The sequence below is a fragment of the Pelophylax lessonae genome (genome assembly GCF_965119305.1).
Source record: "Pelophylax lessonae genome assembly, chromosome: 6".
NCBI classification, from domain to species: Eukaryota; Metazoa; Chordata; class Amphibia; order Anura; family Ranidae; genus Pelophylax; species Pelophylax lessonae.
In genome coordinates, this window is record NC_138773.1 from 232,906,780 (window position 1) to 232,934,659 (window position 27,880).

General features: G+C 40.7%; 1 protein-coding gene across 3 annotated transcripts in view; it reads right to left on the minus strand.

Annotated features, from left to right (window-relative positions):
* The window catches only part of COL18A1 (collagen type XVIII alpha 1 chain), a 259,891-nt gene that overhangs the window by 31,367 nt on the left and 200,644 nt on the right, over positions 1-27,880 (minus strand). For all 3 annotated transcript variants that reach the window (XM_082261324.1, XM_082261322.1, XM_082261323.1), the window contains 12 exons: positions 21,887-21,934; positions 18,901-19,030; positions 17,743-17,873; positions 11,353-11,379; positions 11,061-11,252; positions 9,631-9,657; positions 8,585-8,647; positions 7,184-7,270; positions 3,960-4,013; positions 2,931-3,089; positions 1,339-1,392; positions 655-699 (listed from right to left, as the gene is read on the minus strand). In XM_082261324.1, coding sequence (XP_082117450.1) covers positions 655-699; positions 1,339-1,392; positions 2,931-3,089; positions 3,960-4,013; positions 7,184-7,270; positions 8,585-8,647; positions 9,631-9,657; positions 11,061-11,252; positions 11,353-11,379; positions 17,743-17,873; positions 18,901-19,030; positions 21,887-21,934 — 1,017 coding nt within the window. The remainder of the gene's footprint in view (positions 1-654; positions 700-1,338; positions 1,393-2,930; positions 3,090-3,959; positions 4,014-7,183; positions 7,271-8,584; positions 8,648-9,630; positions 9,658-11,060; positions 11,253-11,352; positions 11,380-17,742; positions 17,874-18,900; positions 19,031-21,886; positions 21,935-27,880) is intronic.

A 27,880-nucleotide genomic window follows, 5' to 3' on the forward strand; every position in this document is an offset into this window, starting at 1 on the left:
TCTTTGCATGTGACAACACTGAAGAAATTACACTTTGCTACAATGTAAAGTAGTGTATGTACAGCTTGTATAACAGTGTAAATTTGCTGTCCCCTCAAAATAACTCAACACACAGCCATTAATGTCTAATGTGGGATACTGTACATTTCCAGCACAGAGCCAGTGTACTGGGATGAATGTGTAATGTGAATGCACAGAAGTGACATCATCCCAAACTGGCCAATCTAGGTGGCCAAAGCCCGACACCCGGAAGAAGCTGGGAAGAAGATCCCAGAACCAACGAGGGACCTAGTGGGCATCCAACCATTGTAGCAAAGGTGAGTATTCCTGCCTTTAGTTCCACTTTAACACAGTAACAACACTGGTCTTTAGCAATGTACACCAGAGGTTTTTTTTTTTTTTACATGCTCGGTAAGCATTGAGTTCAGTTTCCTACACTACATGCTGGTACAGCCAAACACAGCATCATTTTCCAATGCATGCTGGGAGTTTGCCAGTTGTTACCTGCGATACTACATCATAGGAGATACGAGACAGAATCTCCCTCAAATAGGAGGGGATTGGAGATAAAGTGCTCTGCGAGACAGTGAAATTATTTCTGAGAACATGTTTTAAAGAAACATTATTAATAGAAAAAACAAAAGTTTAACTTACTTTAGGCCCAGGAGCTCCTGGAAGTCCGATATCACCATCAGTACCCTAAACAATGGAAATTGAAATCAGTAAGGCATGCGTTTCATTCCTTCTGTGAGTATGTCTGATACTTTTTGATAAAAATTATATTTAGCGTTGGACAAAAGGCGAAGAGTTACAACCTCCGTATTATTTTTTTATTACTATCTATGTTCCTAATAATGAGATTTTCCTTAATTTCCTGCAAGGAGAGGAAGTGATGGGAAATCTCTCCAATTGGACATCAAGAAAAACAACAAAACATTTTTAGCAGAAAAGAGAAACGTTAATATTTTATTGCTATTTATGCCATCCCTTCCCAATAACTTCCCTATGTGCTTCCATTTGTCTTCTGTATGAAAGGAATTATATTTATATTTGACTCTGCCTGTCTACCTAATGCAACTGTCATTTTTGACATGTGTAACCCTCCCCTTTTTTCCCTTTCTGTACACTTCTCCTGCACTTCAAATGTTAAAGAATTTACCAAAAAATACAAAATAATGTTAATGATTTACCTTGCAACTAGGCTTTAAAGGTGTACTCAAAATATGTATGTTTTAGGTAGACGTAAGAAGACTATCCACCAGTTTATTGTCTCTTAAAAAATAATATGGCATAAAAATGTACTAAAATTGAAGATTTTATCAAAAATATATTTCTCACCCTCTCTCCTGGGAGTCCAGAGGTCCCTGGGTTTCCATCTTTTCCAGAGGGACCCTGCAGAAAAAAAGTTAATGCTTTCAAACATTCTTTTAAAATAAGCTCCTAAATTACAGATAAGCTAGTAAATGAGTAAAAATGTATCATTTTTGCATTTGTAAATTGAATTTCAAGTTTTAAAAATAAAAATGATTATTTATTCTAAAATATAACCTCCGGTAATGGGCTGCCCATAGGTAATTTGAGAACTAAATTATGAAAACACTAATGAATTTATTTATTAAACTTGTAAACAGTAAGGACTGCACAAAGTGTAGAAAACCGATTTCTGTTTAATGTCAAATCAGCAAAAGATGAATTGTTCTGGGTTACTACACTTTGCTTGTTTCACTAAATCCAACTAAATAATCAATCAGAATGGCAACAATCTAAGTATGATATAACCTATATAGGTTTAATAAAAGGAAATAGACTGTTTATTTTGCAAGGAAAGTTAGACTTTGCAATTATCCCCAGAGCTTAATGAACGTGGAGGAATTTCACTTTGCAGAATACCCAATTATGTGCAAGGAAAATCAAAGAAAAAAGTTTTTTGCTTGCACATGATTGGATGAAGGAAGTCAGCAGAGCTTCCATAGTGAAAAGCATATTTGCCTAGTAAACAAACTCTTATGTTTCAGTCTGGAACAATGTAGAACATGCAAATCTGAAAGTGGTTAAAATGCACCTGTTGGAACAAACAGAAAAAAAGCCGCTCAGGTGCAAGTTCCGAGCCTGGTGCAGGTCAGATCTGTCATCCAAAGTAGTAGAAATCCAAAGTTTGAGACCGCACTCAAGGCAATTAGTTGAAATCAATTAATTATTTTATTCTTTATAGATGAAACATACAGACAGTGCACAAACAGACGTGTCGGGTTGACGCGTTTCACGATACAACAGATCGCTTACTCATAACCACACCTTATGGTTATGGGTGGTTTGAGTAAGCGATCTGTTGTATCGTGAAACGCATCAACCCGACACGTCTGTTTGTGCACTGTCTGTATGTTTCATCTATGAGAAATAAAAGAATTCATTGATTTCAACTAATTGCCTTGAGTGCAGTCTCAAACTTTGGATTTCTAAAGTGCACTTGTTACCCTTGTTACTACCGTTAGCTAGGCCTCCATGTCAAGGGGTACAGCTTAACAGTATACTAGGAACTAGGGATATCACAATGTTGTCAGTAACTGCCAGAAAAACAAATAGCTTTATATTGGTCTAGTCCAAAAATGGGTATCAAATTAAGTATCAAGCTTGTGTTTCTTTTCATTGTTGCCTTATGTATGAATAATAGCTACTCAGCCACAAATCAGCTGATTTGCTCTATGTGATAGCTGTTTAAGACCCTCCTGTCTCCATTTGGCTCAATTAAACTCTATTTACAATGTACACTTTTTCAAGTCCCGTGCCTCATTCTTAAGAAATGCAGACTGCCCTATAACAACAGGGTCATTTAGAAGATTTACCTGATGCCCACACAAAGGGCAAACATCTGCCCAGCTGTACAGACCACAACACAACCAGCAAAATATCAAAACATTATATAACCTTACCGGTGGGCCAGGGGGTCCAGCCTGTCCATCTTGTCCAGGCCTACCAGGCAGACCAGGGGGTCCTGGGATTCCAGTGCTGTTTCCACCAAAGGTTCCTGGTACTCCTGGTAATCCAGGTACTCCAGGAGGGCCAGGTGGACCAGGCAAACCAGGTGGTCCCTGTGCATCAGATATAAAAGAAGATATGTTTAGGACCATTTCAGGACTTGCTTTTAGTTGTTTTCAACTTACATAGACATAACATATATTTAAAAATTTTCATATGGCTACATGCTAACTCAAAATCAGATATCTATGACTTTGTCCAACAAACTTAGGGTAGCCATAGATATGAGTTGACAGCATGATTTTCAGTCATTTTTTATTATTGATGCATAAGCCTACATGTTCACACTGGCTGAGTGTGGATGTTTACGCACTGTGCACATGTTTAAAGTATTGGTCTTATCTTGGGATAAAAACAGCTCTGACACTCTGCAAGCCTTCACAAGTCTGTAGGCTACTCTCTATCTTTGACTTCCATAGGGGGGTAACTGAATGTCTGGAGGAGTCCTACAATGCCTGTCACTTTTTGGGTGGAGATAATAAGGTGTGTTTTAGTGCTTGTTAAACTTTGTGGGGTGTGATTATATTCTGTCCTGTACTGTACTCTGTTTTGTAGCTAGCAAAGATGAATGAGAGTCTGATTGGTGGAACAGTTTAACCTTGCAGCCATACCTAGAGTGACGAAGATTACGAATATTACATGGAACAAAACAGCCAGATAACTAGAAATTGTGGATATCAGCAATGGTAAGATCCATGTTTCTCATAGTCATTTTTTTGTGTTATTACAAACAGCAATGATCACATAAAAAATAACAACCAATCTGTTTTCAGGCTACTGTACTAGTAGCACCGAATGATTATTTCTGATTGGCCGCTATGCATTACTTTGATTTGAATGTTTTTTTTTACCTTTCTAAATAAGCCTCTTAGCATTCACATGGAAATACAAATTGATTTGTTGTGACCTGAATGATAACTTACTCTTAAGTTTTCCAAATCTGGGCCATAGCCAGAACCCTCCATATCAATGAATGTCTGAAATACAAGAAAAAGATCATTCAGATACACACATATAAATAGAAAACATGTATGACATTTCAAAACTATATTTTATGAAAACTAATAAATTAATTAATAAAAAAAAACAATTATTCATGAAGTCTTTTCTTATCAAGTTGTGTGACAGTTTAGTTTTATGGCAAAGTAATGGCTGTTAAAGGAAAAACCTTTATACACTGCTCAACAAAATTAACTAACAATTTGAAAACACATCAGATCCGAATGGGGAAAAATCTCATGCTGGATATCTATACTGATCTGGACTGGGTAATGTGTTGGGAATGAAAGGATGCCACATCTTTTGATGAAAATTAAAATGATCAACTCACAGAGGGCTGACTTCAAAGACACCCGAAAATCAAAGTGAAAAAACAATGCAGAAGGCTAGTCCATTTTGCTGAAATTTCATTGCCACAACTCAAAATGGTACTCAATAGTACTTGTATGCAGGGCTGGTGCTTCCACTAGGCAAACTAGGCAGCCGCCTAAGGCGCATTGACACCTAGGGGAGCAGCCACGAGTCGGCACTCTCCTTTATTAATGATCTCTGTGAGCTGAGGGGAGGGGCAGCAGTGGGGGAGGAAGAAGGGTCAGAGGAAGATGCTAGGTGTCTGGGGCAGTGGCGGAACTACCAAGCCTTGGCTTTCCACCAATGTTGGGGGGGGCCCCAAGAGGCAGGAAGGGAGCCCACCGGAGTGCTGCCTGCATGATAATCCTCTTCGGCTGGAGCTGTAGTGAGCACTGTGGTCCAGGAGAGGAGTGTCCTAGGAAAAGGAATCACAGTGAAGGAGGACAGAGCTCGGGCCACTCTCTTCATACCACTCAGTGAGCATCCCCAGAACAGGGGATCGGGGTCCCTGGGTGTGACATGGAGGATCCCTGGTGTGAAAGGGAATCGGGGTCACCAGGTGTGTCATGGGGAATCGGAGTCACCAGGTGTGACATGGGGGATAGGGGTCACCGGGTGTAACAGGGATTCGGGGTCACAGGGGGGCCATGAGGAATTAGGGTTCCTGGGTGTGCCATGGAGGATTGAGGTCCCCAGGTGTGACATGGAGGAACATCAGGGTCCCCAGGTGTGACATGAAGGAACATCAGGGTCCCCAGGTGTGACATGGAAAAACATCAGGGTCTCTCCAGGTATGACATGGAGGAACATCAGGGACCCCTGGTGTGACATATAGGAACATTGGGGTCACTGGGTATGACAGCATGACATGGAGGAACATGGGGTTCCCTGGGTGTGACATGGAGGAACATCGGGGTCAGTAGGTATGACAGCAAAACATGAAGGAATATTTGGGTCCCAGAATGTGACATGGAAAAACATCAGGGTCCCTGGGTGTGACATAGAATGACATCAGGGTCCCCAGGTGTGACATGGAGGAATATGGGGGTCACTGGGTACGACAGCATAACATGGAGGAACCATCAGATCAGGGTCACTGGGTATGACATAGAGAAGTTTTTAACCCCTACCCTTTTTTTTTTTGGGGGGGGGGGGGCGCAAATAGCTGGTCTTGCCTAGGGCATAAAATAGTCTAGCACCGGTCCTGCTTGTATGCATGCCTGATGCATGTATGCATGACCAATGTCGTGGCATGCTCCTAATGAGACGACGGATGGTGTCTGAGCCCCTGAACAGAATGAGGTGCAACCTGGCGGCGTCCAATGGACGGAAACCTAATGTCCCAGAGGTGTTCTATTGGATTTAAGTCAGGCGAGCGTGGGGGCCATTCAATGGTATCAATTTCCTCATTATCCAGGAACTGGCTGCATACTCTCATCACTTTAAGCCTGGCATTGTTGTGCACCAAGAGAAACCCAGGACCTACTGCACTAGTGTAGAGTCTGACAATGGATCCAAAGGCTTCATCCCAATACCTAATGGCAGTCAGAGTGCCGTTGTCTAGCCTGTAGAGGTCTGTGCGTCCCTCTATGAATATGCCTCTCCAGACCATCACTGACCCACCAACAAACCGGTCATGCTGAACGATGTTACAGGCAGCATAACGTTCTCCTGGGCTTTTTCAGACCCTTTCATGTCTGTCACATGTGCTCACAGTGAACCTGGTCTCATCTGTGAAAAGCACAGGGTGCCAATGACAGACCTGCCAATTCTGGTGTTCAATGGCAAATGCCAATTGAGCTCCATGGTGCCAGTCAGTGAGCACGAGGCCCACTAGAGGACGTTGGGCCCTCAGGCCACCATCATGAAGTCTGTTTCTGATTGTTTCACACCATGATGGAGGTCATTTTGTAGGGCTCTGGCAGTGCTCATCCTGTTCCTCCTTGCACAAAGGAGCAGATACCGATCCTCCTGATAGGTTAAGGACCTTCTTTGGCCCTGTCCAGCTGTCCTAGAGTAACTGCCTGTCTCCTGGAATCTTCTCTATGCTCTTGAGACTGAGGTGGAAGACACAGCAAACCTTCTGGCAATCGTACGTATTGATGTGCCATCCTGAAAGAGTTGGACTGGTTGTGCAACCTCTATAGGGTCCAGGTATTGCCTCATGCTACCAGTAGTGACACTGACCCTAACAAAATGCAAAACTAGTGAAAAACAGTCAGAAAAGATGAGAAGGGAAAATAAATATTAGTGGCCTCCACATGTAAACCCATTCTGTTTTGGAGATTGTCTCACTGTTGCCCATCTTGTGCCCCCCTGTTGTAAATTTCATTAACACCAGAGCAGCTGAAACTGATTAACAACTCCCTCTGCTATCAACCTGACCAGATTAATATTCCAGGAGTTTAATTGACTTTAAGCTATTCTCTGATTAAAAAGTGTTCCTTTAATTTTTTTGGAGCAGTATATATATATATATATATATATATATATATATATATATATATAAATAGAACAAGCTTAAATGTCTAAACATGCCATTGTGAAATTCGATGTTACTAACATCTAATGATAATATGATAATATATAATTACCTTTTCCCTAGAGTAATAATATAAATAATAATAATATAATAATATAAATATCTATAGACCAGAAGCAGGAAAGTTGACATGGTTGCCGTAGCAGGGTTTAGCCACCCCAAAATAGTAGCATTACTTAAAATGAAAGGATGTAGAAATTGACCTAAAACATTCATATATGTAGATAGGGAACATGTGTCTGTCGTGCTCCTTACCAATTTGTCCATTTTGGTACCTGGGCCAGGTGGGCCTGGGGGTCCAGGTAGGCCTGGAGGTCCTCTAAGTCCAACTCCTGGATCACCCTGAGAAAAAGAGGAACACATATGTTTATTATTGCTTGTACTTCTTAGGATTATTCGCAGATCAAAGAAGATGGGTATAGTGCAATAATCTATGCCAGTCTTTTATTGGGTTGGAACTGACAAAAAATGCAAGGTGGTTTCTTACTGGTTGTTAATTTTACCTTTTGCAAAAAAATAATAAATGAACCCATATTGATTAATAAAAAGTGGTGCAATGCTGATGGATCCTGCAGAGCAGCTGCAGGTTTGTACCAAGGTATGGACATTTAGTTACAGGGCTTAAAGAAGGATCAATGGACTTGCAAGTGCGGTGGTGTCATCCCACTTTTGTTCAATTAGGAACTATGAATCCCTCTGCTGAAGAGGCAGATGAGAGTTAATAGCTTTTTGTTATTCACAGATTCCTGTGTGGGCGGATTGTGACCATGTGAAAATATGGGTGTAACACAAAACATGGTGAGAAATATGGATTTACCATTTAAGGATTTAAATGCTATGCTTTTCACCAAGAAAATTCACGGTCAAGGAAAATGCTGATGGCAAAACTAGAAAAGTAATGCAAAATGCTTTTTTCAGCAATATATAATAAAGTTTTCTATAAGCACGATTGCTGTGCAGAAACAAATCCCCCTGGCACTGACAAAAAAGAAGCCCACTCTTTTCACATAAATGAGCAAATAAATTGGCTTTCGTCCCATCTAATGTATTTGCATTTATAAGAATGTATTCAGCTAGATGTATTATATTCTTTAAAACCTACATTTAGACAAATAAAAAAAAAAAAAAACAAAAAAAAAAAAAAAACAGCGGGGCGGGGGAGGGGCTTTCTAAGAAAAACACCATCCTGCCTGCATGTCTGAGCTAAGGGCAGATGGATTCCAGAAAGTAAATGCTACATGAATCATCTGCCCTTACTCAAGATGGCTGAAGCTAGATATTATACAAGATGTTTTTCTCAACAAAATAAAGTATGGTGACATAGAGGGATGGGTGAATTTATTTTGAATATTAAAAATGAATTAAATAGTGTTTTCAGTTTGTGGTGATCAGATACAGTTTAGTTCTATTTAAGCACCAGTGTGGGCCAAACGAAACTCAGAGCATATGTATCCTATGCAAAAAGAAAAGGCCTGTGTGTAAAGTACAATTATAATCATCACACTTTCAAATGACACACGTGCGGGGAATATACTATAAAGTCTAAGTAGTGTTACAAAATAACCCGTGTTTACTTTGACGTATTTTGCTGGAATAAACCTGCGAATAATTCCTGCAAATAATGTCCTGATTAAAGCAGCACAAAAATGAAAATACCTTATCTCCTTTCTGTCCTGGATCACCGGGGGTTCCTGGAAATCCTTGAGGTCCAACGTCCCCCTGAAGGTAACAGTTAGAAAATGATTAAGCCAGTATTGCATAAACATATTTTAAGATACACCATTACCATCTGTTTATCAGTTATGGGAAGAAGACATATAAAGATTGGAAATGAATATAAAAAAACTAAACAAAAAAAGTAGTGCTATTTTATGGACAGCTCATGGAATGCTATATACTTTATATTGTAATATATATATATATATATATATATATATATATATATATATATATATATATATATATAAGCAAATAATGCCTGCTGTTGACTTAATGTTTGTGCATATAACTATAGTATTCTATAAAAAAAAAGAATAAATTCTCAGATAAGTTCCTGGAATAGCTTGGTAGGCCTGGTAGGCCTTGCTTGGGCGTTATGTCATCTAATTGGCCAGAATTGTTTGGTAGGCCTGGTAGGCCTTGCTTGGGCGTTATGTCATCTAATTGGCCAGAATTGTTTGGTAGGCCTGGTAGACCTTGCTTGGGCGTTATATCATCTTCACACGTCTACACTTTTTTTTCTGCCAAAACAAGATTCTCGGCTGCCCGGGACTCTCCTTCTTTATTGGGAGAAACAGCAGGGCGGCACCATTGGCTCCCGTCAATCAAAGTCAGTGAGCCAATGAGGAGAGTGACGGGGCGGGGCCGAACCGCAGCTCCATGTCTGAATGGATACAAAGAGCAGTGGCTCAGCTCGGGTGCCCCCATAGCAAGCTGCTTGTTGTGGAGGCACGCAACAGGAGGGAGGGGCCAGGAGCAGGGAAGAGGGATCTGAGAAGAGGAGGATCTGCTCTGTGCAAAACCATTGTAAGTATTATATATAATGTTTGTTATTTTTAAAGAAAAAAAAAAAAACCTGAGATCACTTTAACTTTTAGTGAGTAGAGTAGATGTGTGAAAGGAAGTAGCAAGCTATTCTTTGTATAAAAAAAAAAAAAGCAACAGGTATAGATAAAATATATAGAGAAACATTATAGACTTACAGCTTTGCCATCTTCACCAGGATCACCCTGAAATAAAAAAGAACTGGTAATACGAAGCCTGTGATGGTAAGAATATGGAATTACATGGTTTTCTAACTATCAAACAGCGACTTATAAACCTAAAATATTCTTTACTAAAAGTTATACAAATATACATGATATACTGCGATGTCTAATATAATTGGTTGGGCAGTTATAAAAAAAAAAAAGATTATCATTATATTAAAGTGGAGTTCCAGCCTCAAAATTAACTTTGGCCCATCCGCTTGCTCTAAATTACCTGAAAAAGAATTGGATGATCACAATTTTTTTTTTTTTATTCACTTACCTTGTTTTTAAAGAAAAGATACTTACCTTTCTTCCTCTTCCTCCCTCTGCGGCCGGGCCCGCTCCGTCACTTCCTGCTTGCATTGACTCCTGGGAGATGAACGTCATCACTCCCAGGAGTCAATGCGCCTGCACCAACCCTGCTCGTTACTTCCGGTGCAGGCGCGTTATTCCCTGCTGATTGCTGAACAGCTTCTGGGCATGCCCGATGCGTTGCGATTTTTTGAATATATAATATTTGTATATCTGTGATCTGTTTGTGATTTGTTTTTCACTTCTGTTGAATTACACATGGGATTCATTTATCACTGTGCTCATTTTGCATGATATGCACTTTATATATATATATATATATATATATATATATATATATATATATCATTGTATGTTCACATTTGAACATTTTATGCATTTCTTACATTTCACATTGGTTTTGATTTTTATGCTATAGTGCCGATTTATTATTTTACTAATTAATCACTGTTTTTTTTGTATGTGGTGACCCTACAGAGATTGGCTGCTTATGCTTGTTTTACCCTAATATTTTTAGGGATTTGTGCTTTTTTCCCCTTTATACCTGCTTACATTGGTAGCACATTGGTCCTTATATACTACTGTTTACCAGGCCATACATTATGCAACTATGAGATGAAGAAAAGAAAATTGTTCAATTCCCCCATCAACACACATCCCTTTCACTACGCCTCACTACACCAATGTATTCTTACAATAGGAGGTTTCCCAGCTGTCCAAATACAATGATCACTGCCGGCAGCTGTAGCTGCCAGCTGCGATTAACCAAAAAACTCTACAGGCTGGTTATATTGAAGTCGATTGATAGATCGACTTTCAAACAGTTAGTCTTCCCATAGATAAATTGGAATTTGTCAAGTTCAAGTGGCCTTTTATGGCCACCTTTAGAGAGATGAATCCTGCCCTAAGCTATCCAAAATTAATAGTTTTGGCTGAAGTTGGGTTCTTGTCTTTTATCCTATTTTTTACAATATTTTTTAACCTTATATTTTATTTAACCTCCCAAAATGTCTTGCTACTCAAAGCATCTAAGGCCAGTTTAATACCAGTTCATTGCATCTATTACTTACAGGCTCTCCTTCTTTTCCTGGGGGCCCTTCAGGACCTGGGGGGCCCCGTGGTCCTGTAACCTGCTGCACAGTTGTGCCATCAGCTTTCTGGACAACAGATGGCCCAGAGGGTCCAGGTGGTCCTGGTGGTCCAAGTAATCCTTGTTCTCCTTTCTGTCCTTTAGGACCAGTATATCCAAACCCAGTACTGCCCTAAAGAGACATTGATATGTATTACATGTAGAGTGGACAACCAATCTGCAGAATTTAAATCACAAGCACATCCAACAATATGTATACAGCTGTTACTCACTTTGTCTCCAACCTCTCCTTTCTGGCCCTAAGTTAATATAAATTAAAAGCACAGATATTAATAATAATGTCAAACAAATGGAATCACAAAATAGTCCAAAAGGTAGAAAGCCAATTTATGCAAAGGTGTAAAAAACGACAACAGTTAAATACACAACTAAAACACCTACATGGGTAGTAATAGTAATGCTAAACAGTATCGGTGGTAATGCCCCAGATGATGTCATTTATAACGAAATGCGTTTGGTTGAGTCCATGTCCGTGAGGTACAACGCACACCACTGTATACTGGTCAATCGACTTCTAAGATGTCTTGGATCTATATGTTAATTTTATACTGGATTTCTGTAAGTGTTTAGCACTGATTTCTTTTAATAACCTGTCAAGCAGTTTTACACTATGTTTTATCTTTCCTTCATAGGCCCTAGTATGGAGTAAACTTTACCATCAGCCTTGATAGTACCACTACCTGAAATACAATATAGGCAGCTCATTGGATCTTCTGTACTTTTATATCATGCTTGTCTAGGCTCTTATAATTTGGAGTCTGGACCTCTGGTAAGGCGGCAGTTTATATCAATATCAATGGAGGTGCACTTGGGTGATCAAAACCAACGTCAATTATACTCACTGTTACTGGTTGTTTATCAAGGAATTCACCTGCATTATTTGGAAGAGCACCAGTTGTTCACACTTTACGAACACTTGTTTATTTATTATCTATGTTTAACGTGGCAATTTTTTTATTGTTAGTACCGCTGGTAAGCCTCCGCTGCTCCAGGTGCTGGTCCTCTCCACGAGCATGTGCCACTCCACACATGAATATGTTCAAATGACCAAATAAGCCTTATCGGGTGAAATGCGTAAAAGGATGGGACCAATGGGAAGGGACTGAGCTGAAGCCAGATCCTATTCTTTGTTTAACCACTTGCCGACCGCCGCACGACTACTTACTGCGGCGGTCAGCCCCTCACAGGCAAAGCGACGTAGGGCTACGTCGCTAGCCTGTGAGGCTCTAGGGAGCGAGCGGGCGCCGCCGGAGGCGCGCTCCCGCTCGGTCACGGACCCCCCCGCGTGTGTGCCCGGCGGACCCGATGTCCGCTGGGCACTCGCGATCGTCCGTTACACCGGAAGAAAGGCAGGCGGCTAATGTAAACAAAGCCACCTGTCATTCTTCCTTGTGTAAGAATGGAGATCATACGGTTCTGCTATGTAGAACCGTTGATCTCTGTTCTTACACATCAAGCCACATCCAATCACAGTAAGCAACACACCCCTAGGGACACACTTAACCCTTCCCTCTCAAAAAAGTTAACCCCTTCACTGCCAGTGTCATTTTTACAGTAACAGCGCATATGTATAGCACTGATTACTGTAGTAATGTCACTGGTAAAAAAAATCGCAGATCGCCACCATTACTCGTTAAAAAAAAAACAACAAAAATGACAAAAATCTTTCCCTTAGTTAGTAAACGCAATAACTTTTGCGCAAACCAATCAAAATACGTTTTTTGCGATTTTTTTTACCAAACATATGTAGCATAAAACAAATTGACCTAAAATGTTAAAAAATTTTGATTTTTACATTTTTGTTTTTGTGAATTTCATATAAAAAAATGTGAAAAATATTGTTATTTTTGCAAAATTGACGCTCTTTTTTTGTTTATAGCGCATGATCAAAAAATCGTACAGGTGATCAAATACCACCAAAAGAAAGCTCTGTTTGTGGGGAAAAAAAGGACGTCAAATTAGTTTAGGTACAGCGTCGCACGACCACGCAATTGTCCGTTAAAGTCACGCAGTCTATGCCAGTGTGTGGCTTCCTACATGTATAGAGTTTACCAGCCAAACTATCTGAATTTCTGTTCAGCTAGCCTTGTAATTTTAGCCAGTCACACTGTATAGACAGGTGTGGACACCACTAGTCACTACTGCAGCTCTGCAACTTTCTGCATCCCCTTTTACTCTCACTGTAAGTCTGGTTACACACCTTCACTCCCGGCAATACTGGCTAAAGCAAGCTGGGAGGCCGGCTGACTAACACATACCCTCTGACTGCTGTGAAATATAGGAAGCTAAATAAAGGCATTAGAATGTAATTGTTAAATTGTAAAGATGTGAGATTGTAAGCTCTCTTGAGCAGGGCCCCCCTAACCCTCGTGTTGTGAATCGCATTGTATCTGTACTGTCTCTCTTTATTTCTAAAATTCTGTGCAAACTGTTGCCTCTATATAAATCCTGTAATATAGTAATAATAATAGCTCATTTTGTTAAAGAATATGTTTTTTTGATTTCTGAATGAATGTCTAACCAAACTGAAGGATAGTATTTTAATTATGCCCAAAGTTCCACTTTTTTTTTTAACATATTAGAATGAGTTTTAAAAGTAGATTATCTTTATATCAGCGAGAGAGAGAGAGAGAACACAGCGCCTTCTAAGTGCAGCAGAAAGTTAATTTATTGGAGGTATATAAAAAAACTTACTCACAAGGGTAAGCTTGTTAAAAGAATGTAGTTTAAATTGAGTCCTGGGGGTCCTTGGTGGCGGTTTACCCAGGTCTTAGGCCTGAAGAAGGAGCGCATGCTCCACAATGCGTTGCTGTTTACGTCCCCACATCGCGACCAGGAATTGACGTCACAGTCTGCTGGAACTGACTCCCCGTGCGTTCCACGGACCCAAGAAACTGCGGCAACCACCGAGAAATCCCCACATTGTGAGAGCCAGAAGGGATACCGCCAGCAAGGACCCCCAGGATTGCGATATCCAACGACCCAATTTAAACAACGTACTTTTAAGAAGCTTACCCTTGTAAGTAAGTTTTTTTTATACCTCCATTAAATTACCTTTCTGCTGCACTTAGAAGGCGCTGTGCTCTCTCTCTCTCCTTGTTCCTCCAGAGCTACTTCTACCTCCTCCACTAGCAGCCACTACAGTGAGCAGAATCCACACTGACTGGCTGTATCTCCCTATGCAGTTGTCCCCTTTTATCCACAGCCTGTTGAAGTGAGAACAGTGAACTCTCTTTGCACCAATCGCCTTGTTTATCTTTATATCAGCTCCTACCATGTGCCCTGTAGTCCGACTGCAGACCATCACACTGTTTATAATTTTAGATTAGTGTAGCCACCCCCCTTTGACAAAGTTGGAAGTGACGAAACGCGTCATGGCTACACGGCAGATCGGAACAGGTGATCGGGTGAGCGGCAGCGGGGTTCGCAGGTCTGACATACCGCCGCGGAGGTAGAGAAGACTGGGTGAGCATACCGAACCCTCGCAATGCGTGATTTTAAGCATCTGTTTTTTTTAAATATGTGAGTGCAATCATGATGGGAGCTGTACTTTGTAGCATCCAATAAAATGTTTAAAAACGTTATTGCACTAGTGGGCTGTTTTTCTCTCTTACATGTGGAGGAGGAGCTGACAAAGGAGTGCATATGGGAGGCAGAATTTGTTTACAGCGCTGTTTGCCTTAACCATATTTATGGTGGGCCATATTGTGGGGTGAGTTTCCTGGCTGAAGGGGAGTGAATAACAGTGGTGGTGGAACCCCCAGGTGACCCTTTACACAGCACAGAAGTTATTAACACAGGATCACTGATTTATGTTTCCAAGCACATGTTATGTATTATGGACTTGATTTATATGTGTGCACTTTTTATGTGATATTGATTATTACCATAGTTTATGCACATTTATTGATTTGATAATTTAGTAATCTTCATTGATTTATTTATCTGGCTATTATTCATTTTGCACCTGGTGCACAGGGTGTGCGCAGTTGGTGTGGCTTGATTTACACTTTACTTATATTGATTTATTTATACAACTGCAGCAATATTTGAGTGGGATTTTTTATTTTTTCACTTAAAATTTTTATTATTTATTTTTTATTATTTTCATATGCACTAAGCGCGAGAGCTTCTTCTTAATATCTATAATTTTAGATTGTCACAAAACAGGGTTTAAAGCGATCGTTCTTGCCGTAGGTCCCAAAACATTTATGCATCAACAGGACCATTTATAAAATGTATAAGTACAGAGAATGCTGAATTAAATGTTGTCATGGATGGCACTCTTGTCAAGCTTATCTCATCAGAAGCTGTTCCCCCTAATCAGAGTAGAATCTCAGTTCTAAAGTTATTAAAGATAAATATAAGCATGATGTTATCTGTGACACCTTATTAAAATTTATGTGAATGTATTAAGGTATTAAGGTAAAAAAAAAGAATGTATTAAGGTAAAAAAACCTTTAGTATGCCGTACCCCAACCCAACCCCCCCCCCCAGCCCCCCTTATACTTACCTGAGTCCAATCACATCCAGGCTCCCTCTCCCTCCTCATTGGCTCAGACACAGCAGCAGGTCAGTCACAGCCAGTGAGCGGGGGGCAGAGAGCCGGCTCAGGAGCGAGCATGCATGAGTGTCCCCTTCAGCAAGCGACTTGCTATGGGGGCACTCTGTGGGGGGGAGGAGCCAGGAGTGCTGGCGGGGGACCCAATAAGAGGAGGATTGGGGCTGCTCTGTGCAAAACCACCGCACAGAGTAAGGTAAGTATGAAATGTTTGTTTTTGTTTTTAATTTGAACATTTACAATCACTTTAACTTCAGTTTATGAAAGGAATAGCTTAAAGGGCTCCGATAGAGGAACTCTCCAGACTGTAAATACTGGCAGATTTTACAAGACCAATCTTGCTACACTGCAGTTCAATAGTGGTTTTTGAGTGGACAATGATGGTTTGAAGCTGAACTAACAGCTAAATATACAGAATATTTACACTATATTACCAAAAGTATTGAGACACCTGCTTTTACACACACATGAACTTTAATGGCATCCCAGTCTTAGTCCATAGGGTTCAATATTGAGTTTGCCCACCCTTTGCAGTGAGAACAGCTTCAACTCTTCTGGGAAGGCTGCCCACAAGGTTTAGGAGTGTGTCTATGGGAATGTTAGACCATTCTTGCAGAAAGGCATTTGTGAGGTCAGGCACTGATGTTGGATGAGAAGGTCTGGCTCACAGGCTCTGCGCTAATTCATCCCAAAGGTGTTCTATCAGGTTAAGGTCAGGACTCTGTGCAGGTCAGTCAAGTTCCTCCACCCAAAACTCACTTATCCATGTCTTTATGGCCCTTGCTTTGTGCACTCGTCCAAATCATTTGGTGGAGGGGGGATTATGGTGTGGGGTTGTTTTTCAGGGGTTGGGCTTGGCCCCTTAATTGCAGTGAAGGGAACATTTAAGGCTTAAGCATACCAAGACATTTTGGACAATTTAATGCTCACAACTTTGTGGGAACAGTTTGGGGACGGTCCCTTCCTGTTCCAACATGACTGCGCACCAGTGCACAAACAAGGTCCATAAAGACATGGATGAGTCCAGTTTGGGGTGGAGGAACTTAACCGGTCTGCCCAGAGTCCTGACCTCAACCCAATAGAACACCTTTGGGATGAATTAGAGCGGAGACTGCGAGCCAGGGCGTCTCATCCAACGTCAGTGCCTGACCTCACAAATGCGCATCTAGAAGAATGGTCAAACATTCCCATAGACACACTCCTAAACCTTGTGGACAGCCTTCCCAGAAGAGTTGAAGCTGTTATAGCTGCAAAGTGTGGGCCAACTCAATATTGAACCCTACAGACTAAGACTGGGATGCCATTAAAGTTTATGTGCGTGTAAAGACAGGCGCCCCAATACTTTTGACAATATAGTGTGTGTGTACAAATATATATATATACACAGTATATATATATATATATATATGTATTGTTATATTCACACACACATATATATTATTGAATACAGAGTAAAAGCTCCATCCAATCCAATAACCTGTGTCTTTTAAATCTGCCCGGAGCTCTTTAAATCACCCAATCACGCTCTGGTATCTCTTTCAGAGCCACTAATAAGATTTTATCTTTTGCTCTTGAGCTATAATTATTTGTTTGCTCTACATATGAGAAAAAGAATCAGGTAAAGACCTTTGTCATCATTATATGGCTTTGAAATGGTTATGACAGTTAGGTGAAAACAGACATTGTGATGGCGATACCTAGTCACTTAGGTTCCTGGCAGGTATAGGACCATAGGTTTGTGCACAGGGTGTGCCAGGTGTGCCTGGGCACACCCTAATCACTTAGTGCGCATTAGCATTATCACTCTTTGTAGCAGCGCGGAGATGGGAAAGATCTCCCTTTTACTGGCTCTGCTCTAAGAGAAGTGCTTACACACGTGTGCCAGGGCCATGTATATAGACACACAAACACACACATGTGTGTTTGAGCTCCGGGGTGCACAATGCAATAGGCTGCACACACCTATGTATAGGACAAAAATCATTCAAACCCGAATAATCTATTTCAGGCTGTGTTAAATTGTAACGGTCATTGGACTTACCTTATCACCTTTAGGGCCAATGCCCGCACTATTACTGTCACCAGAGTCTCCTTTAGGCCCAGCTGGTCCGATTACACCCTTCTGACCAGAATCGCCTCTGTCTCCTTTCTCTCCTTTCTGTCCGGGCTTGCCTGTAACAAGAGGTTCTACAATGATTTAGGGCTGTGACCCATTTCCGGTGATCTTAAAGAAAAACTGCATTGAGGAAGTATATATCCAGCTAAAACAGACCTTTCCTTCTAAAAATGCCCATTACCTGGCTATCAAACGGGTCTAGTGGCTTCAGTGCTTTCCGAGTCACTGGCCCAGAACAAGTATACAGAATAAAAATTCTGACTCAGAATTCCCACATCTGTAGGTTTGTTACAGGATAGCCACAAAAAATACTTTGTAGCTTTTTATGAATCTGCTTTTCAACTGCTTTTTGCTCCAGTATAATACCATATTGTATATTATATATATATATATATATATATATATATATATATATATATATAGCAGTATTATTTTTTTTTTATTCTAACTTTATTTAATTTTTTGTTTCTAATACAGATAGAAGTGTTCCTATTTGGGAACTCAAGATCATAAAGTGATTTACAAGGCCACATATACCGTGACATAAAATACAACAGTGTTAGGGAACATCCGCAGTATTGATTGTATATAACAGCTTTCTTTTATATATGACAGTCCCACCTCTATAGTAATTTCTGTAGTAAACATTAGGTTACTATGATTTATTTAGTAATTTGTGAAGGAAGCCAAGAAAGCCTGAACTACTAAACGTAACTGATAGGATGAGGGTTCAAAGCAAAGACAATCAATCCATCTACGGTATGTCCTCTCTAGTCCAGCCTCGCTTCCACTAAACACAACTGTCATTACACCAGTTGACCAGCAGGGGTCCCCTTTACTGTGAAGTTGAATGACAGCTGAATGGCACCCCTCTTATTGCAGGTACCAGGAAATCTCCTCCATGGCTTTCCAGTTTTATGCTACCTAAGCTTTGCTTCGTTCTTATAGAAATGTGCATTGGAGCAGAAAAATAGGCACAATTTTAACATAAACAAATCTGCAGCAAAAAATAAAAAATAAAACATTTTGAAAACAGTATTCTTGTATGTGATTTTGTACAAGGCAATGTATCCTTTTCTATACCTGAAACTTCAACTCTCTGTATAGTCTCTTGAACCTCCTTTATGATCACAGGCTCATTTTCCACAGATGGTCTCTGTATGGGGGGTACTGTAATAGGAGCCAGTTTCATTACTTTTGGAGCTCGAGTCACCTGAATAATAGAATAGAAGCCATTATTAAACATATGCAAATCTTCAGAAACCCCACTAGTGCCAACAGAGTGTCTGAAATAGTTTTCGCAGAGCAGCTACTCGACCATGTGATATCACCATAGTAATTGCAAATACAAAACAACAAAGCCGCGCTTGTGCAATGTAAAAAATAAGTTAAATAAACATTCAGTAAAATAAAATATGGATATAGAAGAAATGTGCAGCGCTCATAGATAACTGACATGTTATCTATGAGTGCCCTTTTCGTGAATACTAAGGTGAATCGACTGACGGCTATAATTCCTAGAAGGCCAGCTAGAACATCGCCTCTCTGGGGGTCTTCCAAACAACGTGGGAGGTGAAGGTGGACCCTAACAAGGCTCTCGAAGACGTGCAACTGGCAGCTTTGCAGGTCTTTCTTCACAGAAACAAAGTTAAATGTGTGAAATAGTTTAAGTTCTTAAAAAGTTGAAGTTATTATTGTTGGCCATGTTGTGGACCCTTTTTTTTTTTGAAGATTCTCTTCGACCTTTATGAAGATTTCTAGTCTATTCTTATCATTGTGACCCGTCATGTGACCATGTCCTATCCTGAAGCTTCCTCTCTCGACAGTTACGATTATTCATCTTGAGGGCTGCATTCTCTGCATTCATTTGGATTACTGATGGTTAATGGGATTTTTCCAACTCAAGAAAATGTAAAGGTGATTGGTGTGAAGGGCCACTCGTTGTCTTCCCTGGCATATTGGGTGTATATTACACCAACGTATAAAACAATTCTCCTGTGCTCGAGTGATGTATGATGGGGGGAAGAAAAATGCTTCAGGTGGACTTAGGTAGATATGACTTATGGTCTTGCTGCCCCCTCAGGATCAAGGGTATCCGAAACACACTGGAAGACAAAAACAAGGAGACGGGCGCACCGACCTAGTGCATTACCACTGTTGACCTTCCCCCTTGTGGGGCAGGCCGGGTGCGGGTGGAGCCAGCCTCCATCAATTTTTAATCTAACCCATGCAAACTGTGGGTACAGACACACCAGAGTCCCCTAGTGTGCTGCAGGAGCCACTAAACTAGGGGGATCCTAAAATGCAAATATAGACAATGAATAAAAAGGCATGGAATGCCCCCTGGGCTCCTTATTGGCCCATCCATAAGAAGGGATGCCTAACTGAGATATATAGAAAGAAACTAGGGGTGTAGGGCTAAATATGTAAGTGAATGATTTCACTCACCTATATGCATCAACAACGAATATATTCATGTTGCGTGACCCATTGTGAAGCCAGGAATACAACAAAAAATCAAGTTGAGAGAAGAAAACACTACACTACACTGTACTATAATACAGAATATGTAACTTTATAGCAATGACAGATGCTTTCTTCATCGGTTTCACAATTATATAATAGTCTAGTTGTGATGCAAAAGTGGCACTAGCAAAAAAAAAAAAAGGAAGGAATGGCTCCCGTAACAGTGAAAAAGAGGCAGTAAGACGCCCATAGAATAAATGCAGTCCTGGGTTCAATTCCCAGCAGGTGCATTGTTCCAGGTCTCTGTAAGTTCTGCAATCCATGAACACGCTGGTTATTTTATAATCATAGATCTACCTGACACTGGTCCTTGAGAACACACATACTTGTAAGATTGATAATAGTGAATTATATAGTGAACCTGTCACTCATGCAATGCAATGGAAACTCTGAGGTTTGGATCTTTAATTTAAATCTTTAATACATTCACAAAGAGAATTTAAGGTTAAATTGTAACATTAAAGGGTTACTAAACCCAGAATAGTAATATCAGTCTGTATATGCAGTAAAGCATGCTTGTTATACTCATTGTGAAAAAAGGCTGTTTGAACCTGGCTCTGTTCCTCCCCTTCTTTCACTGCCCAGAATCCATCTCCTGATAAGACAGAGCCTTTGGAGTCATTCTGCTCATGCTCAGTTTTGTGTGTATTGCTAGAGGTTTTTTTTTTTTTTTTTGGGAGAGTGCATGTGATCAGCACAGGGCCAATCAGCACTGTCCAGACAGAGGGTCAGGGAGTCCTGCAGCCTTATAGGACAGTCAGAGGAGAATGGAAACTCCTGCAAGCTTTAACCAGACACTGATAAATGATAGACTGCTCTAACTGCTGATGAGAAAAGGTATTTAGCAGTTTATATTTACTAAAACTATTGCATTTCCATGTTCTATGTACTGTGGGAGAACAAATATAGTGAATGCAGGCTCCTGGGTTTAGTAACACTTTAAGACCAATGCCACACTAGTCACTGGTGGTAGTTAACTAGTGACAAGATCATTAGGACAGCACTCACTTGATGCTATAGTGCCATTTCTTTACTGCACCCTTACTGGTGAAGGAGATTATGCAGCTTTTCAACCAGTGAAAAAGCAATGCCATAGCAGTAGATGTGTACATTCTTTAGCCATCCTTTTACTGGTAGGTTTCCTCCAGAGCCAGGATGACTAATGTATCATGGTGCTAGAAGTGTAAGTATATGGGGCTGCTGTCTTCTTGAGATCAGGTTCACTACCTGCTGACCTGGAGCAAATATGAAACCAATAAAGTCTGATGCTTGTTCCACATTGTGACTCCAATATTTCTATAACAAAGAAATACACTTTACATTGTTTGATTATTGAACAGATGCAACACAAAGTGGCCTTTATCTTGGTCTATTCTTATCTATTCCATTTTGGACATTTTTATATGTGTTCCTCAAATGATTAATGTAATCTGTAAAATCCAACCAAATCTTTTGGTGTTATACCAAAAACTCACTAATCGCGATTCTCTATTTATAGCCCTGTTACCCATCAATTTGTTAGATGCTCCAATCTGTGCCTTACCTCAACTACTTCCTCTTCTGGAAGGCCGCTGCCAAAGTCTCCAGATGACTGTATCAATAAAAAACAATATATATATAAAATTACAAAAAGAAAGACATTCAGCTTCTAAAAGTTCAATATAACAGCTTGTTGGTTCAGCAGCATCAAGCTGCCACTAGGTGGTGCTATCACAGGATATTCTTTATATATATAAATGTATAAAGAATATCCTGACATTTACTTTGCATATTTTCTAAATGCTGAACACTACCACCAGATGGCAGCATTGTACAATACACATTCATTTCCATTTATCACATACTGTAAATTTCAAGATTCTTTATGTGAGTTTATTGCTTGTACTATGTACCTTTATATGTCTTATCATTATAATATGAATTTGGTTTATTACTATATGAAACTATTCCTACGTCAGCTCTTTTTTTTTTAACATATGTCTGTATTATATTTGGAAATTTATTGAATATACTTATGTAAATCATGGAATGTGTTACTTTTACTACTTTTAATAAATTTGTACTTTAATAAGTGACCTGCCTCATTTAAAGTCCCATTACCATTACATGACTTTTAATATTAGGACACTTACATGTCCTGGAGTCCAGCGATGTCGGCACCGCAGCGGATGTTTCCATCGGGTGTCGGGTGCTGCCACCGCCATTGCTGGTAAGGGAACCCGGCAGTTAAGCCTTGCAGCTTCATGGGCGGGTCCCTACTGCGCATACGCAAAGCGCGCTGCACATTCGGATTGGCACAGCGGCGGGGGTAGAAGGAGGGGGCCAAACTTCCATGGGACAGCGCCGCGGTGCCGTCTTCCGGAAGTGGGGAAGGGTACCTGTCAAAAATAGGTACCAGTTTCCCCCTCCCCCCTATAAGGTGCCAAATGTGGCACCAGAGGGGGGGGGGAGGAAGCAAATGAGCCGAAGTTCCACTTTTGGGTGAAAACTCCGCTTTAACCTAACCTCTATTGGTAACTTTAAAGTGAACCTGTGCTTTGCCCATAAAGGACAAAGGGTTATTGTAATGATGTCCCGCTAGCTGCGCTTACTTTCTCCAGCAGTCCACTCAACCACCAGAGGTCAAAAGTGGAAGCCTCATGTAAGTCGTGACACTTTACAATCACCCGCCAAAGATATACTGCGTCAGGGCAGCCGCTCTGCGCCAGATCATGTACCTAGTACATAATCTGACAGTTCCGGGTCTGGGGCGCGCACGCACGCAGCTGGCAACCTGCTCCTGCTGTGATCACACACAGCGGGAGCCCAGCGGTGGGTGCCATGGACTGGATGTCCACCAGCACCTGCCGATTGTTGAGCACAGAGGCAGAACGGAGATCTGCCTATATAAATGAGGCAAAGTGCCGTTCTGCCAGTAGGAAAGGCACTGATCTTGTGTCTCTGCAAAGCAGGAACATGAATCAATGCCTTCCCATAGTAAAAGCACCTCCCCCACAGTAACCAAGCATAGGCTAGGCATACAGTTAACCAGGGCTTTTCTTCTCAGAGAATAGGTTCAGGAACTCTTCTCTTTTAAGTCACCCTTCGCCTCTGCCCCTTACCCACCTCCAAGAACCGTTCCTTGGTTCCACCCCTTACCCACCTCCCAATACCGCCCCTTTTAGACAATATAGACCCAAGTATTATTTTGTGCAGCTAAGTATTTTGTATGGAATTTGTTAATGATAACAAGAAAGACAGAAAAATAGATCTAGCAACAATGGACACTCCAACGACAATAGATCCACCCCAGCAACAATAGACTCCCAACAGCCATCATTAATAGACCCTCCAGCTGCAAGCAACAAAGACCCCTCCCTCAACAGTACGTCCCTCCCAGCAACAATTGACCCCCTGCAACATAAGATTCACCCCCAGCAACAATAGATCCCTACCAGCAGCAATAGACCCCCACTTCAAAAATAGATCCCTTCCAGCAACAAAAGGTTCCTCAGTAGCCAGCTACAATAGACCCCTTCCTCTACAGTACCTCCCTCCCAGCAACATAACATTATATACATACATTCAGTTCTAGAGGTGCCGGAACTGCGTTCCCCCGCGTTCCCGCTGAAAAAAAGCCCTGCAGTTAACCCTTTGCTTGTAACTGGTGTTAACCCCTTCACAGCCAGTGTCATTAGTACAGTGACAGTGCATATTTTTTTTAGCACTGATCACTGTATTAGTGTCACTGGTCCCCAAAAAGTGTCAAAAGTGTTAGTGTCAGATTTGTCCGCTGCAATATCGCAGTCCCGCTATAAGTCGCTGATCGCCGCCATTACTAGTAAAATAAAATAAATAAATACAAACAACTCTTAGTATGCAGACGCTATAACGTTTGCGCAAACCAATCAGTATGCGCTTATTGGAATTTTTTTTAACCTAAAATATGTAGCAGAATACAAATTGGCCTAAACTGATGAAGAAATTTGATCTTTTACATTTTTTTTATTGGATGTGTTTTATAGCAGAATGTAAAAATTATTGTTTTTTTTTTTTTCAAATCTGTCAGTTTTGTTTTGTTTATAGCGCAAAAAATAAAAACTGCAGAGGTGATCAGATATCACCGAAGAAAACCTCTATTTGTGGGGAAAAAATACATAAATTGTATTTGGGTACAGTGTCACATTCTCAGTTAAATTAACGCAGTGCCGTATCGCAAAAAATGGCCTGATCATGAAGGGGGGTAAATCTTCTGGAGCTGAAGTGGTTGAAGCATGATCAGCCAATTATCAAGCACAAGGGCTGTCATGTGGGAAGTAGGGAAGTGAATTGTGTGATCCACAAACCCAACGGCGCCAAACAGAGTGGAGGGAGAATGCAGTTGCAGGGTGTTTGTGATGTTTCCCCATTCACTTGAAGGGGTCACATTCGGCAGACTTACTGCCCCCTGAATGAGTCAGATGCAATAATATTTGTGCAGGCGGGAATCAAAGTATTGTGATTGCGGCATGTGAAAACTCCAATACGCTGCCTTTGCAGCCTACGAGGGTGCAGTTGGGGGGGGGGGCGATAAAAAGGTGGCTCATTTTCACACTTTTAATGCTCCCTCAACTGTAAGTATAAACGAGCCCTAATTTTATTCAGTTGTAAAAGGGTGTGAATTCTTGGTGAAAGTTATATGAATCCTATGTTATAAATGTTTATAAATACAGCTCTTAAAGGAGAGGTCGAGCCACAAAATTCGTGTTATATTAGGTAGAAGGGAATGGGTTTGAACCCCTGTCCATAGAAAATCTCTTATTTGACCTGTTCTTGTGACTAGTGAAATTCAAAGAAAGACAAAAAAAGACAAAAATGACCAAAGAGAGACAAAAAAACATTAAAAAACAGTAAATCATGGGCAGAGGTTCTAACCCCTGGTGCCCATCCTGTGGCCTGAGGGCAAAATGGGGCACCCTTGGCACTCACTGAATGGCCCTCAGAGCTGCTGCAGATTAATCAGAAAATTACTCTTTTGAGTAGTTATCAGTTTTGTTTCATATTATTTATCTTTTTCTGTGCTGTCCATTGCATTTTCCTTTTATGTTTTTTTTGTGTTATCCCTCTGATCTTGTATAACAGATTTTGCTAAGAGAGACTTCAAATGTGAAAGTCATTTTTAGTAGAGAGAATGGAAAGGGAGGGATTGGACCCAGTATTAAAATTGTATACTTTATTAAAGGATTCACAAGAGCATATAAGACAAAATACACAAAAGAAAAAGGTAAAAAGGCCAACATATAATGTACATATAATGCAATGAGGCGATAAAGCCTAAAAACAGTATACAAATCGCATAGCCTTTCAAATATTAATGTATGTAACAACAGTCACATATAATAATCACAAATGTTACAAAATACCCTATGTTCATAAGGCGGCCAAAGAGAGGAATGGTACCCGTCTCTAACGGTCGTCTTGTACAGAGTAGATAAATATTAGATTGAATCCCAGCTGCCCTACATGTTTCGCTTAGTTTAATAAGCTTCTTCTGGGGCATGTGGTGAGAAAGGACATCTGAGAAGAATTTTCAGGTCATCAGACCTTGTAAAAAACCAAGCCTGGTAAGTTAAAATGATAACGAGGGGGTCGGTACGCTGTAGTAGGAGCAGACTGCCTAACACAATTACCGGTGTAAGCATGAGACAAAGTAATTTAATATAACATGGGTACAAGGCCTAACAAGGGCTCAATGTCATGGAATTCCAGTCGTTTCAAAATCGTTTAAGTAGGGAGGCCGGAGAGATGGAGAGCCCCGACCTGAAAAACCAACCAGGGGCAGGCGAGGTAAGTATACCTCATATGCCTAAGACCCAGGTGTGTTAGGTGTAGGTGTGCTGCCGACAGAGCGACCAGATGAAACCCCCCCCGGATGGGGATACCGCCATGGCGGGGGGGGTTTCATCTGGTCGCTCTGTCGGCAGCACACCTACACCTAACACACCTGGGTCTTAGGCATATGAGGTATACTTACCTCGCCTGCCCCTGGTTGGTTTTTCAGGTCGGGGCTCTCCATCTCTCCGGCCTCCCTACTTAAACGATTTTGAAACGACTGGAATTCCATGACATTGAGCCCTTGTTAGGCCTTGTACCCATGTTATATGAATTACTTTGTCTCATGCTTACACCGGTAATTGTGTTAGGCAGTCTGCTCCTACTACAGCGTACCGACCCCCTCGTTATCATTTTAACTTACCAGGCTTGGTTTTTTACAAGGTCTGATGACCTGAAAATTCTTCTCAGATGTCCTTTCTCACCACATGCCCCAGAAGAAGCTTATTAAACTAAGCGAAACATGTAGGGCAGCTGGGATTCAATCTAATATTTATCTACTCTGTACAAGACGACCGTTAAAGACGGGTACCATTCCTCTCTTTGGCCGCCTTATGAACATAGGGTATTTTGTAACATTTGTAATTATTATATGTGACTGTTGTTACATACATTAATATTTGAAAGGCTATGCGATTTGTATACTGTTTTTAGGCTTTATCGCCTCATTGCATTATATGTACATTATATGTTGGCCTTTTTACCTTTTTCTTTTGTGTATTTTGTCTTATATGCTCTTGTGAATCCTTTAATAAAGTATACAATTTTAATACTGGTGCCTATAAAGTCCAATCCCTCCCTTTCCATTCTCTCTACTACTAATTTAGGATGTGGCACCCTTAACTCTACTTTCCCCCCCCCTTTTGTGCGCCTGGACATCCTGCGACCCAGGAGCGCACATACCAAACATTTGAAAGTCATTTTTAAGCATGCTGTAGAAAGCACTAAATTGGAAGCGTTGACTTGTCAATGGGCTGTAATAGCAGCGATCTCATGGAACATGTCTGTGAATGAATATTTGGGTTAGAATGCATTTCCTTTAAAGTAGAACTATAGGCAAAACTTTTTTCGTTTTTTGGATAGAGTAAGAAAGGGTTATAACCCCTGTAAGATTTACTTTTGCCATCTTTGTCCCATTGGGGACATTTACCTTCACTTCCTGTCTCAGTCAAACAGGAAGTGAGGTAAAATCCCAGAAAATTAAGGGAATTCCTTGAAGACCCCCAGATCACCAGAACTAGTGTCCCCACTGGAAGATTTCCCCTGTATTAATTTTCTGGGGACCACCCAAAATGTGAGATTTTCATTAATTTCCCTTTCAATGATAATGGTAAACAGGACAAATAGAGAGGGTGAATCTCCCTAATGGGGACACAGACAGCAATAAAAACCTGACAGAGGTTCTAATCCCTCTCCACTCTGTCCAAAACTAAACAAAATAGATTTTGCCTTTAGTTATACTTTAAAGTAGAGCTTTAGGCAAAACTTTTTTTAATTTTTTGATGAGTAAGGAAGGGTTATAACTTATAACCCCTGTAAGGTAAATTTTTGCCATCTTTGTCCCAAAGGGGAGATTTCCCTTTACTTCCTGTCTCATCGTCAAACAGGAAGATCACCAGAACTAGTGTCCCCACTGGAAGATTTCCCCTCTATTACTTTTCTGGGGACAAACTAAAATCTGGGATTT